Source organism: Epinephelus fuscoguttatus, linkage group LG11 (genome assembly GCF_011397635.1).
Source record: "Epinephelus fuscoguttatus linkage group LG11, E.fuscoguttatus.final_Chr_v1".
Classification (NCBI taxonomy): Eukaryota; Metazoa; Chordata; class Actinopteri; order Perciformes; family Serranidae; genus Epinephelus; species Epinephelus fuscoguttatus.
Genome location: NC_064762.1, coordinates 39,479,254 through 39,495,617, shown reverse-complemented (window position 1 = coordinate 39,495,617; position 16,364 = coordinate 39,479,254). Strand labels below are relative to the sequence as shown.

Here is a 16,364-nt window from a genome sequence, read left to right as displayed (position 1 = left end):
CACAGTTTGCCTCAGAGGGCTTTACAGCATACAACATCCCTCTGTCCTTTGGACCCTCACAGCGGATAAGGAAAAACTCCCCCCAAAAAAACCCTTTGATGGGGAGAAAAATGGTAGAAACCTCAGTGTCAGCATAATGGCACTAGATGTGTTTAAATAATCCCAAAAGGTGCTAAACAGCCAAACACGAAAATAATAGATTCATTCATTCAGATTCATTCATTGTATTTATGTAATATTGACTTAAATGTCATTCCATAGTGGAGGGATTCAGACTCAAAGAATCACAGAAATCGGCACTAAATCATTGATGAGAGGCAGAAAGGAGATATAAAGAAAGGAGTCTGACATAAAAGGAAAACTCCTAAAACAATAGCCAGAGTTTTGGTGGCTTTTCTTTCCATCTTACTAACAGTTGCTCCAGACTTAGGCCTCTAGTTTCGCAGACCGGGCGAGGCGGAGGCGCAGCGCACCTGTGCTTCGCCAACTGGGTGTGGCCAGGTGGATTTTGCAAGTTTGACACACCGTACGCGCTGGCACAGCTACTCCTCTTTCCCACCTCCGTCCCTCCTACCTGCGCAAGTCGGAAAGAGGGAAGAGAGAAGGCGTGGAGTGGGTTTTACACACATCACACCAATCAAATGAGCCCCTCTCCTCGCCCTTAAATGCGCCGCGCGAAGGCGTAATGAGAGTTTACTCAATTCGCCGTGGCAGAAGAGAGCAGCAGCGTCAGACGGCCAAACTTCTCCCAGGAGGAAACTGATGTTTTGGTCCGGGAGGTCCAAGCTCGCAGTGTCTGAATATACGGAACTGCGAGCAGACCTCCACGGGCTGATGATGCAAAGGTAGCCTGGGAGGAGGTCACCACAATTGTAAATCAATGTTGTGTATTTATGTGCTGATTGCAGATAGTTACATTGAATAGTGGTTTTTGGGTATTTATTGCATTGTTAATGTGCCTGACATTCTGGAAACCTGCCTGTGAGGTTTTGGTGACGTGTGCGCACTGTCCGCCGGTCAGCCAAACTTCGGCTTACACCGGCTGCACTGACAGTAGACCTGGTTTCAGTTGGCGAGCTTTTAGCGCACCTTTGGCAAAGCCTTTTGGCATGAAACTGTCACTGCGTCAAGCTGGATCTGTCAACACCTCCCCCTGCTGCGCCGCCACACCCATCTCAGCGCACCTTGGTCTGCCAAACTACCAAACTGAGCACGCCTCGGGTTGCGCTGCTCAAAACTAGCTCTGCGCAGGGTTCGCCACCCTGCGCCACCCTGCGCTGCGCCGGGAAACTAGAGTCCTTTGTGTTCTGACAGGTTGTGTTCTAGATGCCTGTCTCTTTGCAACAAGGAAAATCTTCAGGTAGATACAGAGCATTATGATCGCTGGGAGATAAAATGATAAAATGGGTCCAACAGTGTTTTCTATGAGAACATCAATTAAACATCTTTCATTACATTTTTCATTGTTTAATCCAGCAATTATGACACTAATTCCAATTAGAGCAGAAACCCCCCAGCTCAGCAGGATCATGACCACAATTACACGATGGTTTATTCTGATGTTATATGTCAGAGGCTGACACACTGCATAATATCTGTCAATAGAGATACAACATAGGTTCAGAATAGAGGTTGTGCTCAGTGATATATCAAAACTGCCTCGGACTTTGCAAAATAAACCCTCATGATACAAACACGAGATAACTGAGAAGGCCAAGCTAAAAGGAAAAACTGTGATCCCAACAAGCAGGTCAGCCACAGCCAGAGAAAGAATAAGGTAATTTGTAGGAGTGTGGAGCTGTTGGAAATAAAGGACAGCAATGATAATGTGGCAGGATGGTCTCCTGTCCATCCCTTCCCCCTCCCTCTTGCTTGATCCACATCAGGTGTGGGTCCGCGGTGCTGATTGCGGGGTGGAGCTGCCGGCATTATAGCTGCTCAGGTGTCTCTTTGTTCAGTTTGCTCTCATCTCCCTCGGGGCTGGCGTCCATGTGAGACATGGCGCTTTGTGTGGTCTGAACCGTGTGACGGTTGGCGTGGCTGATGTGCCAGATCTTCTCCACCTCTCCGAAATTATAAGTCTGTCTCACCTGGTAGTGTTGGGGTATCATGCGGTCTCTGGGCATGACCCCTGCTCTTCATTGTGCCTTGCAGTGTGTTGGCCTGCTGGCTGTGGCTGTGTGAGACCGGAGTTGTCCGCGCTGTTGGCCCGTGCTGTTTGGTACACTCTCCTCAGGTATGTCGGCTCACTTAATCAACAGCTGTAATTCAGCTCTCCAGCTGGACGCTAACTTTACTTTTCCTGGTCTCTCAGCAGCGTTTAACTGCGGCCCACTGTTCTCCCTCTCCTCTCTGTTGGAGGCTGTGCTGATGCTCTGTGGTAGGTGGTTCATGTATTCTCAACATGTGTGTAATATTTATTGTTTTTGTGCGCGCTTTGCAGGCACGTTCAGGCCTGGCTGTGCGCTGCGGTGCTCTATTCACTGGGACTCTACTGCTGTCTTGTCTGTGTCTGGTGAAGTAAAGTTTGCTCACATCTGGTCGTGGCTGTGAAATCGCCACGGGTCTCTGTTTTACTCCCCTCTTCAGTGACGCGCTATAATTTGCTGGTTCTCAATGTCACTGTATGCTCGAACACATGATCCATCATCAGTGCCAATCATATGTAGTCTGCGGTTCTGATTAATTTCTTTTATTATTATTTTGATTGGGTTTGCACGTTTATTCTTTTCTTTGAGTGTATTACTAAATGATTTGCTTTGCTTTCTTGTGTTTGCTTGTTTCCCTTGTGTTTAAATATTTTGCTTTGATTGCTTTGTTTCTCTTTTTTGGGTCCACCACACGTGACAAAGTACTTGTGGTTGAAGAGTATCTGCGGTTACAATGTTGCAGCATAGGCAGAGCTAAGCGTTGTTGACTGAATTGTTTAATTGTCTTTTTAAAATAATTGAGTATAAATAAAAATATATTTTTTATATCTTAAATCTACGTCTGTTGTCTGGGTGCATTCGGACCTGCGTCCTTAACTAATTTCCTGGGGGCGAAATTCCCCCAGGTGGCGTTGTCGGCAGGATTAAAATTATCCTAAACCCAATTAATCCATTTCCACTCTCCACTCTCATGCCACAATAAGAAGAAGGTTTCCACATTGTTATAACAGACAATAACATAAGGAAAATATATAATAAAACACATAATGGAAGGGGTCTTTGTCAGTATGTAATTGAAATTATCCATTTCATAGCAGGGTTGAATGGCAGTCTCAGCATGTTCACAATGCTTTCAACCTTTGTTCAAAATCTTTGGGGAGTTTTTTTTTCTTGGACTTTCAAAATAGTGACCAGTGCTGTGTTTGCAGCTGACTAACAACAGCAAAGATTACCTGAGTGGCCATTGTTAACCACTAGTTGGCATACCTAGCTAATGTTAAACACGATAAGTTAATTAGCAGTTGTCAGTTTGTTGACAGCTAAAAGATAGGCACAGATGGACAGCATCATTCAGACTCTTTTTCTATTTATCTGACAGAGCAGAAAACTCTTGCAAGAGAGAAGGGAAGAGGTGTGTGCTGATGAATGTGCTGTCCTGTTCCTGCTTGCAACCATGCGGCTGTCTTGTTGAGGCTGATATATGCAAACACACTTCAACACATCCCCCAGTGATGCAGCGGAGCCAAACAGAGGATAGAACACCTTCCAGGACACCTATGATGATGTCATCGATCACTGAGTCTGTGGTGGATTTAATTTGTAAAACAGCAGTAGCTTGGTCATAATCTGTACTCACATTCACTTTTCATTGGAATGAATAGACTCAGGGTCGCCACTAGTCTCATTAAAGGGCAGGGCAGTGGCAAAACCCATATGACACAGATACAGTGGGGAAAGTCTGATGTGATGTTTGGTTTGTCTCTGTTCTTAACCTGTGTCTTGCACTCTCATTGGTTGTAGCTCACTGACACAGTCCCAAACAAGTCCAGGTATTCAGCATGCTAGATATCTGAGGTGTGTCTGAATGGCACTGGCGACATCTCACCTCACATCTTTGAACAGTTAGCATTCAAGCACCAATTTTGTGAGTTCAGAGCCAACACTGATTTGCATCTTATCTAGGGGCCTTTGTTGGGGATCTCCAAAAACTATTTGCATTGAAGTTCTGAGGATGCTTTCAGATAATTTTACACAACAGAGGAACAACAGAAATGCTTGACTAGGTTTGTGTGCTTCCTGTTACTCAAAAGAAACATTTCAGAGCTGAGATGACACCTTTTAGAGTAAAAAAAGCTACCACCTATAGAGGATGTGCTGAAACAGTTTATTGATAGGAGAGCTACATGTGCAAGCTCGAGTTTGAGGCCAGGCAAGCATTCGACAGGAAGTACCTTTGAATCCTCTGCAGAATGGCTAAATGGATGATAAAGGCTAGTTGAGACCCACTACCACCGATGTACTACAAGCTTCTCAGGCCATCATCAAAATGATGAGATGTCAAGGAGATTGTTCAACACAGAGACGTCCCTGTCGGTCAAGAAATTTACAATGCTTTTGCAGTAAACAATGTAAGAATAACCAGGACTCAAGATCTAAAAGCCAGGATGAAGATGACACTGATGCTGAAGATGAAGAACGACTTTTTGAATTCACAGATGATCACTTAAAATTAGAATTATCACCTTGTGCTTGTATTCCTCTGTGCCCCAGTCAAGTTTTTTTTGCAATTTCCATCTATGTCTGTGAAAACAGGGATGCTACACACACACACACACACAAGATCTATACAATCAGCACAGTTTCAAGATTAGAGTCACCAATTCAGTGTCTGACCAAATGTCTCCCCTTCTGTTCTTGAAATATGACATTAAAACATGATGATGTCACAGTGAAGTTGACCTTTGACTTTTTGGATATCATCATTTTATCCTGTTAGACATTTGTTCAAAATGTTAGCACATGAATTCTTGAGTCACAACCAAAAACATGTTTTATGAGGTCAATTCAATTAATTCATATCCAAGTGATTGTTTTTAGTTTATGTGTGTATCTGAGTAAATAAAATGTACATTAAGCAACAAAGGTGTTTTGAACATTCGCCATTTTTAAAATCCACAATCGCCACCATAGTGAGTTTGAAAAAAATGGAAACATTAGTTTTCATATTCCTCATGTTCTAGCAAAATCCAAAAATGTACAGTTTATAGACTCCCCAAGAATTGTGAGCGAAAATACAAAAGGAACTGGACCCTCAAGATTGTCCATGCAGAAGTCCTTATGGTTGTTCATGGTCGTATGTCTCACTGTGAGGACATTTATACTTTACATCTACCACATCACAATGATAGCATCTCTTTGCATGAGATTTCAAAGTTCAACAGACGAACAAAGCACACAATGCACTGTGTGTGTGCATACGTGCGTGCGTGCGTGAGTGCGTGCGTGTGTGTGTGTGAGTGTGTGTGGCAACTTGAATTAGACAAGTTTTCATCAGCTTGGGCTGGGGAAAAAAAGTGTATTGGGTAGGCAGGTACAGATAATTTTCAGTCACCAGAAGAAAATGTTGGCTGGGGATAGAATTTGTGCAACAACTTGGCGAGATAGCTGTCAAGCTGCAAAATAGCCTGAGTGTCAGACTGAAGCTCCCTGAAAGAAATTGTCTCCAGTCTCAGTTCTTCCACCTGCTGACTTGATGTATTACCGACTAGCTTCCTTAAAACTATGCTGAGCAGCCTGGTAAAACAACTAACTGTGATAGTTAAAGCAGCTGTGGGGAACTTTTCGTTTTCGTTGATTATAGCGCCCCTTTGGTCGACGTGGTATGACACCCAGGTGTCGTAAAATCTCGACTGCAACTGGCAATTACCGCATGCATTTGTTTTGGAGAGCGAGAGGATTAACTAACATCAGGTCAGTCCAAGTAATTAGTGGAAACAGCAAAATTACTCAGTAAATTCTCCTGTCGTCTTTCTGTTCTGATCTAATTCTAACACAGCAAAGCTGTTACCTGCAGCCTTCGCTTGCAAAGCTAACACTACTAACATTAGGTCAGTCCAAGTAATTAGTGGAAACATGCTAACATGCTAAAGTTACACAAGTTAGTAGTAAAGTAAGACCTGTTCATAAATGTTCTGGTGTAGCTCTGAATTTCTTATAAACTGAGGACAACTGCCTGCTGTATATTTGAGTTCATGGTCACAGTCACAGAATTTTGTGGCGTTTGTTGTAACGTTACTAGACAAAAGTGGTTCACATCAGCTAACGTTACATTTAGCTTGCTTATAACTTCCATGTCATCATATATTGAAGTGAAATAATGTCTAACAAGTTGCGTTATATTCTCTAAATAAAAACAAAAATTACACACCTGTCAATTAGGAAAAGGGCAAACTCAGGATCAGTTTTAAAACCTTTCAAATCTCTCAGCTTTCTCCACTTGGTGAATGCCTGACCGAGGTTTACACAAGCCCTATCACTGTCCCGTTTAGCCTTCTTGTGTTGCTTTTCTTTTAGATGGTGCTCCTTCGTTATCCGCCATGACATCAAAAGTATAACCAAGTCCTCATAGATACATCTCTGGTAAAAATGTTATGTGTTATGTGTTCAGCAGTGCCCGTTGCGTACCGCTTACTTACTTACACTCTCTGTAAACACGGCTCCTTCTCCTTCTGTGGTTTAATGGCTGTGGGCCGCTGTGGGCAAGCAGAATCACTGCCGCCTCGGGTGCCGTATTCTGGTTTGCTGACTTCTGCTGTCCGTCCGACCCGCGCAAGGCTACGCTAAATAGCCATATAGAGAAAGGCTTTTTGTCGCTGTTGGGTTCAAATAAATATGCGGATCTTCAAGAGGGGGTGATACGAACTAGAGACAGTTTTATAAATGGTAAAAAGTTCCGCACAGCTGCTTTAAACAGTTCAAAAAATATTCAGCCATTTAACATGTATTTAGTTTTTTTGATAACTTTTATTGTATTGACAAAATCACAGTTAAACTTTTATCAAATTATGCTTTGAAATATATAATGTCTCCTTCATACTGACAAGCACTCCTTCTTCAATATGTGTTTTAATATTTATTTTCCTTGGGTCATTATCTGTTGTCACAGTATGTGGAAACCTTCTGGTAATAATCTCTATCATTTACTTCAAACAGCTCCACACTCCTACAAACTCTCTCATCCTCTCTCTGGCTGTAGCTGACCTGCTTGTTGGTGTTGTAGTTTTTCCTCTCAGCATGGCCTTCTCTCTTAGTTCATGTTTGTATGATGAACATTTATTTTGCAAAGTGCGAAGCCTCTTTGATGGAATACTGAGTTCAGCTTCCTTTTTCAATTTATGTTGTATTTCTATTGACAGATATCATGCAGTGTGTCAGCCTCTGACATACAGAACTAAGATAAATGGTCGTGTTTAGAATGATCATTTCTGGGAAAATATTTCAGGGTGATTTTGCTGATGCAAAACTACACTGACATGCCTCATTAAGCAATTTCTTTATTTTCTGAGCCCACTAGATGGTGCTCTTGGTTTAAAGAGAGAGGACCAAAGAATAGCAATTCAGTGTGCTTTCAACCACAGTTTGCTACGATGTTTATGAGACATGTTTATTAGAACATCAACGAACGTTTAGGGTGGTTTTAGGACAGATTCACACATGGCCATTGACATGTGTGAATCTGCCTGTTAAGCCAGGCAGGGGAAAGCCAAATTGTCCAAAAAGGAGCAATCGTCAGGATTTGGGTCTTAACCACTCTATTTCATCATAAACAAACAACCCAGAAATGTGGATCAAAGTGCAAAATACCGGACATCTCTTTTAATTTCGAAATTCTGAGAATGTCCTCGATTACAAAATGATCTATTGTGCTAACTTTATCCCCTTGATGTGTGCAAATTAAAGACCCGCAGACCCTGAGTGATGCTGAAGATAAGTCAACACCAGCCAAGCAGCCAAAGCTTGATTTTCAACAAAAGGTATCGACAAAAGCAGAAATAAATAGGCTTGTAGCAGCATACATCGTGGAGGAAGTGTTGCCTGTTTCAAGGAATCGCCGTCTTTCCGAAACATGCTGAGTAAAATACAGGTAATGAGGAGCCGACAGCCACCATCAGACAGGAAAACTTTTGCAAGCTGCCTGGACCAGTGTTATGTGAAGATGGAAACTGAGTTAAAGAAAACATTTAACAGCTTAGAGTATGTGTCAACTACCACTGACATTTGGACTAGTCATTATAAAAGTTTTTTAGGGTATGACAGCCCACTGGATTGACCCAAGCAATTTCCACTGAACAGGTTCACTCAGCGTATGGACTGTCACACAAGGTGACCACTACTGTAACTGACAATGGGTCAAATTTGATCAAAGCTTTCAAGATGTATGACCTTGCAGCGTCAGATTCAGACGAGGAGGGGGTGAAGTGCTCTCCAGCAGCACCGACCCAGAGGGACAGTTTTCTCTACCCCCTCACTTGAGATGTGCATCGTACACTGAAATTTATTTGTAGTAATGATGTTGACAAATGGCTGACAGCGAACCCTGAGTCCAAATCAGTGTACAGAAGTGCAACTGGGAAGTGTTCTGCCCTCTGGACAAAGACCAGCCGTTCTACTGTAGCCTCTGAACTTGATGAGGACATGTGTAAAAGAAAACTCATGGTGCCGACAACAACAAGATGGAACTCATTCCATGATGCTCTGTCCCGCATCACTGATATTCCCATCCCAGAGTTGAACTCCCTCTGCAGTCGACTAGGAATTAAAGCCTTCACTGAATGGGAGTATTAGTTCCTTAAGGAATACTGCACAGTCATGCAACCACTTACTGTGGCTTTGGACATATTGCAAGGTGAAGATAACTGCTACTATGGCAGTCTCCTGCCAACGCTGGAGATTTTGAAAGACATTGGCAAAGTTGTTAAGATCCGTGTGCTTTGTTGTACTTGGATGTGGCCCAAAAAAAAAACAAATATGCAAATGTTACTTAAAGTTTAAGAGCATAAACACTTAACATACATACCTGAAAAGAGTGGGGGAGATCGACGTCTCTCTGCCGACAGGCTGTACGCTCACTTCTTCGTTACCCCAGAGTGTAATCCCAGTGTCAATTGGGCCACAAGGCTGCCAACATCCAGTATAGCGGTCGGGAGGTGTATTGCGCATTGAAACAGGCACTTTTTTTTTTTTTTTTTTTTTTTTTGGCTCAGACAGACACTGCAGCGTGAGAAATCGGGGGTGTGGCGTGAGAGCCTGTGAAGACAATCAAATGTGTGTGTCTCATGGCCAATGCGTGAGAGTTGGCAGCCCTGAATCTCGGCTCGTCGCTAGGCTAATGTATACAGTGTAAAATGCCATAGGCTGGCGCTGATAACGTTAGCGTTGTTGTATTTGCTTGGAAAATGTGTTTACTGTGACAGTTGTTTTTTGTCGGTGAATGTTGTGAGTTGTAATGGAGCCAAATTGAGTGCTGTTACCTTTGGTAAATGCTGCTGTTGTCCCTGGTTTTAGGCTATATGAGAAGAGGGAAAGATCGCTAGCCGCTAGGCTAATTTATACAATTTAAAATGCCATAGACTTGTGCTAATAACATTAGCATGTTGAATTGGTGGGGTAAATGTGTCCAGATAAAGACAAGTGTTTGTCTGTCAATTTTGCGATTTATAGTGAAGCCAATTTGTGTACTTGTGTTTGAAATCAATTAAGCCATATTTAATGTGTGTTTTGAATCAACTAAACTTTACAGCACTCAATGGATTCCTCCACCACCAATTAACGTTTTGGAGGAGTAACTGCAGAGTGACACTGGTACACCACCGCAAAAGTAAAAATAACGTGCAGATTTTTTTTTTCCCACGACTAATCTATTAGGTGAAGATCATGGACGACCTCAGTCGGCCAAGATTTTCTTTGGTTGATTACACTGCAAAACGGGCTCTCCCAGATGACAGTAGGTTTGCCTAATGCCATAGTACAGGTAGGTCTGTTTTATCATTTTAAATCTGAAAGCCAAATACATTGTTTTATTTTTTGAAATTTATTTTGAACTATTTTTTTTTGTAGTGAATCCATAGATATAATTTACAGTACCTCATTAACCCACATGATGCTTCCCGCTGAGCTATGCAGCACAAATTACACTGCACATCGTGAAGCTCATCAAATCATTGTATATTGCATTCACAGGCCATGAAGACACGATTTGGGATGGTGTTGGACAACAAAGATGCTCTCCTTGCAGCTGTTACACTGCCAAAATTTAAAGTGTGGTGCCTGAAAGAAGAGGAGAGGAGAGATGCTTTAATGACACTGCTGACCACAGAATGCTGTGCTTCCCCCCATGATGAGCAGAATGTATGAGATGGAGATGGAGATTCTGAACCTTTTCCCCACAATAAAGACTGCATGTATTAAATTCAACACAGCTACACCCTCTAATGCACTGGTGGAGAGGCTCTTTCACCTGGGCAGTCTTGTGCTGACTCAGAGGAGGAACAAGTTGTCTGACAAACAATTTGAGAGACTCCTCCTCATGAGGTATTCCACTTCTTTGATAAGGATGTCCAGTAAGATGGAAAAATGTGCTGTAAAGCCCTAGTTTGGTGAGTGAGCTACAGTGAGTTGAGTGTGTTTGGCCTGTTAATAGTTTGGCACAGTTCAGATTATATTTGATATGCAATGTTGTTTTCCTTTGAATTCTCATCATCGTCTGAAATGATGATGAAGGCCAGTATCTTATTTTATTTATTGATATTATTTTGAGCAAATTCTTGTTTTCATTACATGGTTGGAAGGACAACCTCTTTTAATTTATGTTGTTGTATTGTAAAGAAATTGAGTTTGACGATGCTTATCTCATGGCCTCAAAATAGAAATAGACATTTAATGATGATAAAAGTTTCTGATGAAAGTTTTAATCATAATTTCATTTTGAGACATTTTGCATACTGCCAGTAGTCTTGTTCTTGACACATTTTTCTGTGAAGTGCTGTAAGGGCTGATTTTCACAACTTTGCTGTTGGCTTTGTTGTATTAAAGAGCATAAACGAGAGAGCTTGTGTATGTCCTCCATATTAAAATAAGTTTGTGCTGATCTGGGTATATACAGTATAAGATTTAACTTTATATTGTTCATTGGCAATAAAGTTACAGTGCATCTCAGGTGATGTGACAGAGTAATCCAAAAGTAAGGTAACTAGTAGTGTAACTAATTATTTTCAGCAGTGAGTAATTAAGTAAAGTACCCCAACCACTATGATCTGTCATGAAGATATCATGATATCTTTATGACAAATCAAAATGGTACCACTTTAATTGAGGTCAAAAAAAATTATTCATTACACTGTCATAATGGTGTCATGACCAGTGTTGGGCCATTTTGATTTGTCCTGAAGATAGATATCAGGGTATCTACTGGACAAATCAAAATGGTACCGCTTTACTTGAGGTCAAAGAGTTTATTCATTACACTGTCATAATGGTGTCATGACAGCCAGTTTTGTGTCATATCTTGCCAGACATCTATCTGACTGAGTGTTAGAATTGGTCTGTAACCTTGGACATCTAATTATAAAAATCATCATGTCACCTTGTCATAAAAACAAAAAGACGTTGTTTTTTTTTTTGTTTGTCAAGTTGTCATGACAAAGACATCTTGTGGTAATGTCATCCTGGTTAAGGTCAAGTTGTCATAATAAGGACATCCCAAACAAATGTAATGTCACCTTATCAAGACAAAGACAACTTCTGGTAATGTCACTTTAATTAATGTCAAGTTGTCATCATCAAAACAACCCAAACAATGTCAACTTGTCATTACAGAAACCAAATGACACTTAATGACAGCAGTCATAAACGTTTATGACATGTACATAATGTTTATGACAAGTTCATGACACTGTCATGTCAAAGTTATGACAGTGTTATGTCACCCTTATGTAGATACCTTCAAGTAAAGTGTTACCAAAATTTTTACTGATGTACATTGTAGCCTATAATTTGTTGAGAACAAAATGACCTGACAACAGTCAGTGGAAACCAAAATCATCCGTACAGTATCAGGACTGGATTCAAAATCATACCGAACATCAAAGTAAAAAATTTAAACGACATGTTGATCCAGTTGCGTGAAATTTATCATGGCAACTTGTAATGTGACTCAGTAGTATGTATGGCCCATGTTTTAATGCACTCCCAACAACATCTGGACATGCTGTAGTCTCTTACACAGACGCCGATGACGTCAGCACGCTGGCTGACTCTGTCGTCTGTGGACATTCCCATAGGAAAGTTGTAATAGAACTAGCGCTGGCTCCCAGTGGCAGTGATGTGATTGGATTCCGTACTTCCTCAACCAACGGCTGATTAGCTTTGCCTTATACCCGCCTACACCGGAATTGCTGTTCCCCGAATTGTTGTCCGTAGTGCAACAGAAAAGGAAGTGTTCAGTGCATCGCAAGAAGGGATTAAAATGGATATGATTTCATTTGATTCAGCAGAGCTGCAACGTCCACAAGATTGGAGAAATTAAGGATTTACAGCAACTCTCTCTAAAATTCCTTACGCGGAGGAGATGTTTTGGCCTGACAAGATACGGTAAATGATTTATCAAGCCTGGCCCACTGTAAGTGTGTAACACACATGCCGTACCTATGGCAACGCCGTCATGTGGTCTGGATATCCCCGCCCATTTCTATTACAAAACGAACGACGAATGTCCCCAGACTCCCATTCCGAAGTAAGGTAGGCTGGTCACGACTAGACATGCTCCTGATGATTTGGTGGATGGTGTCCTAGGGGATCTTCTCCCAGAGTGAGTTTGTGGACAGTTCGTGGACAGTCTGTGGTGGTACTTGGTGGCATTGGATGCACCAATACATAACGTCCCATAGGTGCTCAATTGGATTTAGGTTAGGGGAATGAGAGGGCCAGTCAATAGCATCAATGCCTTTGTCATCCAGGAACTTCGTACACACTCTGGCAACATGAGGCAGGGCATTGTATTTATTGTGCATGATTTTACTTTAGTGTTGTGTTTTTATCTGCATATTCTGTTGTGTTTGATGGGTTATACTGCTTGATTTTATTGTCTTTTATTGTTTGGTTTTAGGTTGAAATGGTTTGAGTTTTTATTGTATTATTTTACTTCCTGCTGGGGCATTTGTCATTATGTTTATAACCTGCAACTGTGTAGTGCATTTATCTTCTGATAGACTGACGTCCTCCAATGGCGCTGGAGAACGGAGTGGCCAGCAACCAATCAGCTATCAGGAGGAGGGACTTAAAGGGACAGTGCACCCAAAAATGAAAATTCAGCCATTATCTACTCACCCATATGCCGATGGAGGCCCTGGTGAAGTTTTGGAGTGCTCACATCCCTTGCGGAGATCGGCGGGTGGAGCAGCTAGCATACCTAATGGTAGACGGCACCCCAGACTAACGTCCAAGAACACAAAATTGAATCCACAAAGTACCTCCATACTGCTCAACCGTAGTGATCCAAGTGTGCTGCAGCCGCGACATAAAAAGTTGTTTTGAAAAACGTCATATGAACTCTGTTTTTAGCCTCACTGTAGCCTGTAGCTCTGACTGCCTCTCTGTGCTCCGCGTTCATGTGTGCGCGCCTGCGCAAGACCAGTGAAAGCATGAGCTTTGCTCACCCGTGTTTATATCATGTGACGCGTGCACCGCAGGGAGGGACAACAGTAACCACAGTAGCTAAAAGATAATTTGCACTACCGTCTTTTAGCAAAGGACAGCCCAACATGTCTAAAGACAAACAGCATTTCTTTGTTGAGCCATAGTTGTTTGAGCCCGAGTATACGGACGGAACTCAGGCTACTGGACGAAGCAGCCGCCGCAGCTCATGAGCCTAACCCTCACCGCCGCGGTGGTGTAGTTGTTTCAAATGCAAAGCAATGCCAACGGATGAGGGAAGTCTTTGCTGCTCAGACTGGGAATTGCCGATGCCTGCACTTGAGAATCAGGACATCAGTACTGATGAGACTGTTGCTCTTCAGAGATCACCGATCACCCTGAGCACACACACGTGAGCGCGGAGCACAGAGAAGCAGTCAGAGCTACAGGCTACAGTGAGGCTAAAAACAGAGTTCATATGACGTTTTTCGAAACAACTTTTTATGTCGCGGCTTCAGCACACTTAGATCACTCCTGCACCGACTATTGACTAGACGCTAGTGGAGTGCGGGGAGCCGACAGCAGAGTCAAGAAAGCCCAGAGTGTTATGACGCAACAGTGTGGCAGTGGCAGAGTGAGGAACTCTGCCTCGCCGCATAAGTACCCACTGGCTTTAGTAGCATCCTGGCATGTGAGAGAGAGCTGCACCTGAGTTGTGCTGTTGTTGTGCACCCCCATTGCCTCTGTGTTGCGTATTGACACAGTGTGAGGAACTCTGCCTCATCGCGTGTTCCGGCCAGCGAGTCCATTCTCCTACAAAGGAAGCCACAAGAGACATAAGAGCTGCGTGAAGACGGACATGCCCCCCGGAGTAAAAAACGGCCAGTAGGCCTATTTGGAGCCTTTATTTCCCCCTGTTTTTAGTATTGGAGTCTTGGCCCCGTGCATTTTTTAGCTAGACTCGGACTCATTTTAGACACATGTTGCAATGTGTTTTAAGCTTGGCTCATTTCAGTGATTGTTTTAAGGACTTTTTCTTTTTTAGACTTCCACATTTAAAAAGAGCCATTAACATGTTCATGTGCCGTTGAAACATATTGTAATAAATCACAATATTGTTTTTAACTGAAAAGCTGCTGTCATCTAGCTTCCAGAGCTTAACATCTCTAAGACTAAGGAGCTGTGCTGCTGCAGGAGAGTGACACCTGGTGACTCCGCCCACACACTACTACAGCCACTGATGATCAAAGGGCAAGAGGTGGAGCAGGTGGAGGCGTTCAGGTATGTTGAGGTGGACAGAACACTATCCTTCTCTGTTCATTCTGAACAAATCTACAAAAAGGCACAACAACTGTTCTTTTTGCTGAGGAAACTGAGGAGTTTTAAAGTGAGAAAAGACATTTTAACAGTTGTCTACAGATCACTCATTGAATCAGTCCTCACAACATTTCATCCTGGTACACATTTCTTTCTGTAAAGGACAAATCCAAACTGTCACGGATCATCAAACATGCGGGTAAAATAACAGGCATCACACAGTCCTCTCTCTCAGACCTCCACACTCAGGCAGTCAGACGGAAAGCCACCACCATCATACATGACCCTTCACATCCGCTCCACAACTCATTTCAACTCCTTCCTTCAGGCCATAGATATAGGGTCCCTTGAGCAAGAACAAACTTAGTCAAAAAATCATTCATTTCATCCGCCATCAACACCATCAACAACTCACAATGAAATCTTTTAATGTCCTCACTGTATTTATTCTGCGTTGATGTTCTATGTTTAAACTGTGTTTTAACTTGTGTTTTTATTCCATGTATATTTGTGAGCACGTCAGAGACGAATTTCCATTGCTTCTTGCAAGGGACAATAAAGGTTTTCTGATTCTGATTCTAATCTCTTTGGTTTTAATACCATGCTCACCACTTGATTTTAAAGGACCTGTACAAAGTTTAACAATAACCTCCAAATTACAAATTCCAACAACCTACATTACCATTACTCTGAGGATTTCATCCAGCTACCTAACAGCTGTCAGGCTACCGTTGGCTATGACATAGAGGTCTGTGACCCCCCCAAGGATATGCCTCCTCAGACCATCACTGACCCACCGCCAAACTGGTCATGCTGGATGATGTTACAGGCAGCATATTGTTCACCATGCTATCTCTAGACTCTTTCACAGCTGTCGCATATGTTCAGTGTGAACCTGCTGTCATCTGTGACGAGAGTGAGGCGCCAGTGGTGGACCTGACAATTCTGGTGTTCTTCAGTGAATGTCAATCGAGCTGGGCTGTGAGCACAGGTCCCACTAGATGATGTTGGGCCCTCATGCCACCCTTGTGGAGTCTACTGGTCAGAAACACCAGTAGCCTGGTGGAGATAATTTTGTAGGGCTCTGGCAGTGCTGCTCCTGGTCCTCCTCACACAAAGGAGCAGTTACTGGTCCTGCTGCTGGGTTGATGCTCTTCTACAGCCCTTTTAAGCTCTCCCCATGTAACAGCTGTCTCCAGTTATCTCCTCCATGCTCTTGAGACTGTTCTGGCAGACACAGCAAACCCTCTTGAGAAAGCATGTATAAATGTGCCATCCCAGAAGAGCTGGACCACCTACAGTATGCAACCTGATTGGGCTGTAGGTATTGCCTCATGCTACCGATATGGCAAGGATACTGGCAGAACACAGAACTGGATTTGCGGGTGCTGTCCGATGTCTTCTCTGTTTCTCAGTTGGAGATCCAAG

The 16,364-nt window shown here is 42.7% G+C and overlaps 1 protein-coding gene across 1 annotated transcript; it reads right to left on the bottom strand.

Moving 5' to 3' along the window:
- Positions 1 to 299: 299 nt before the first annotated feature.
- LOC125896808 (trace amine-associated receptor 4-like) lies at positions 300 to 14,357 on the bottom strand. Its single transcript, XM_049589680.1, has 4 exons — positions 14,284 to 14,357; positions 3,148 to 3,207; positions 1,292 to 1,844; positions 300 to 425 (listed from the first exon to the last, which is right to left on the bottom strand). Exons 1-4 carry the CDS (start codon positions 14,355 to 14,357, stop codon positions 300 to 302), a joined length of 813 nt encoding a protein of 270 aa, XP_049445637.1.
- Positions 14,358 to 16,364: the final 2,007 nt, after the last annotated feature.

Excerpts from the sequence above, each read along its gene's own strand:
- LOC125896808 (XM_049589680.1), bottom strand. The coding sequence starts at position 14,357 with ATGGGGGTGCACAACAACAGCACAACTCAGGTGCAGCTCTCTCTCACA. Across the intron at positions 3,208-14,283 it reads GATGCTACTAAAGCCAGTGG|ACCCCTTCCATTATGTGTTT; the intron begins GTACTTATGCGG and ends ATACTGACAAAG. Across the intron at positions 426-1,291 it reads TCAGAACACAAAGGACTCTA|TCTGGAGCAACTGTTAGTAA; the intron begins GTTTCCCGGCGC and ends TAGAGGCCTAAG.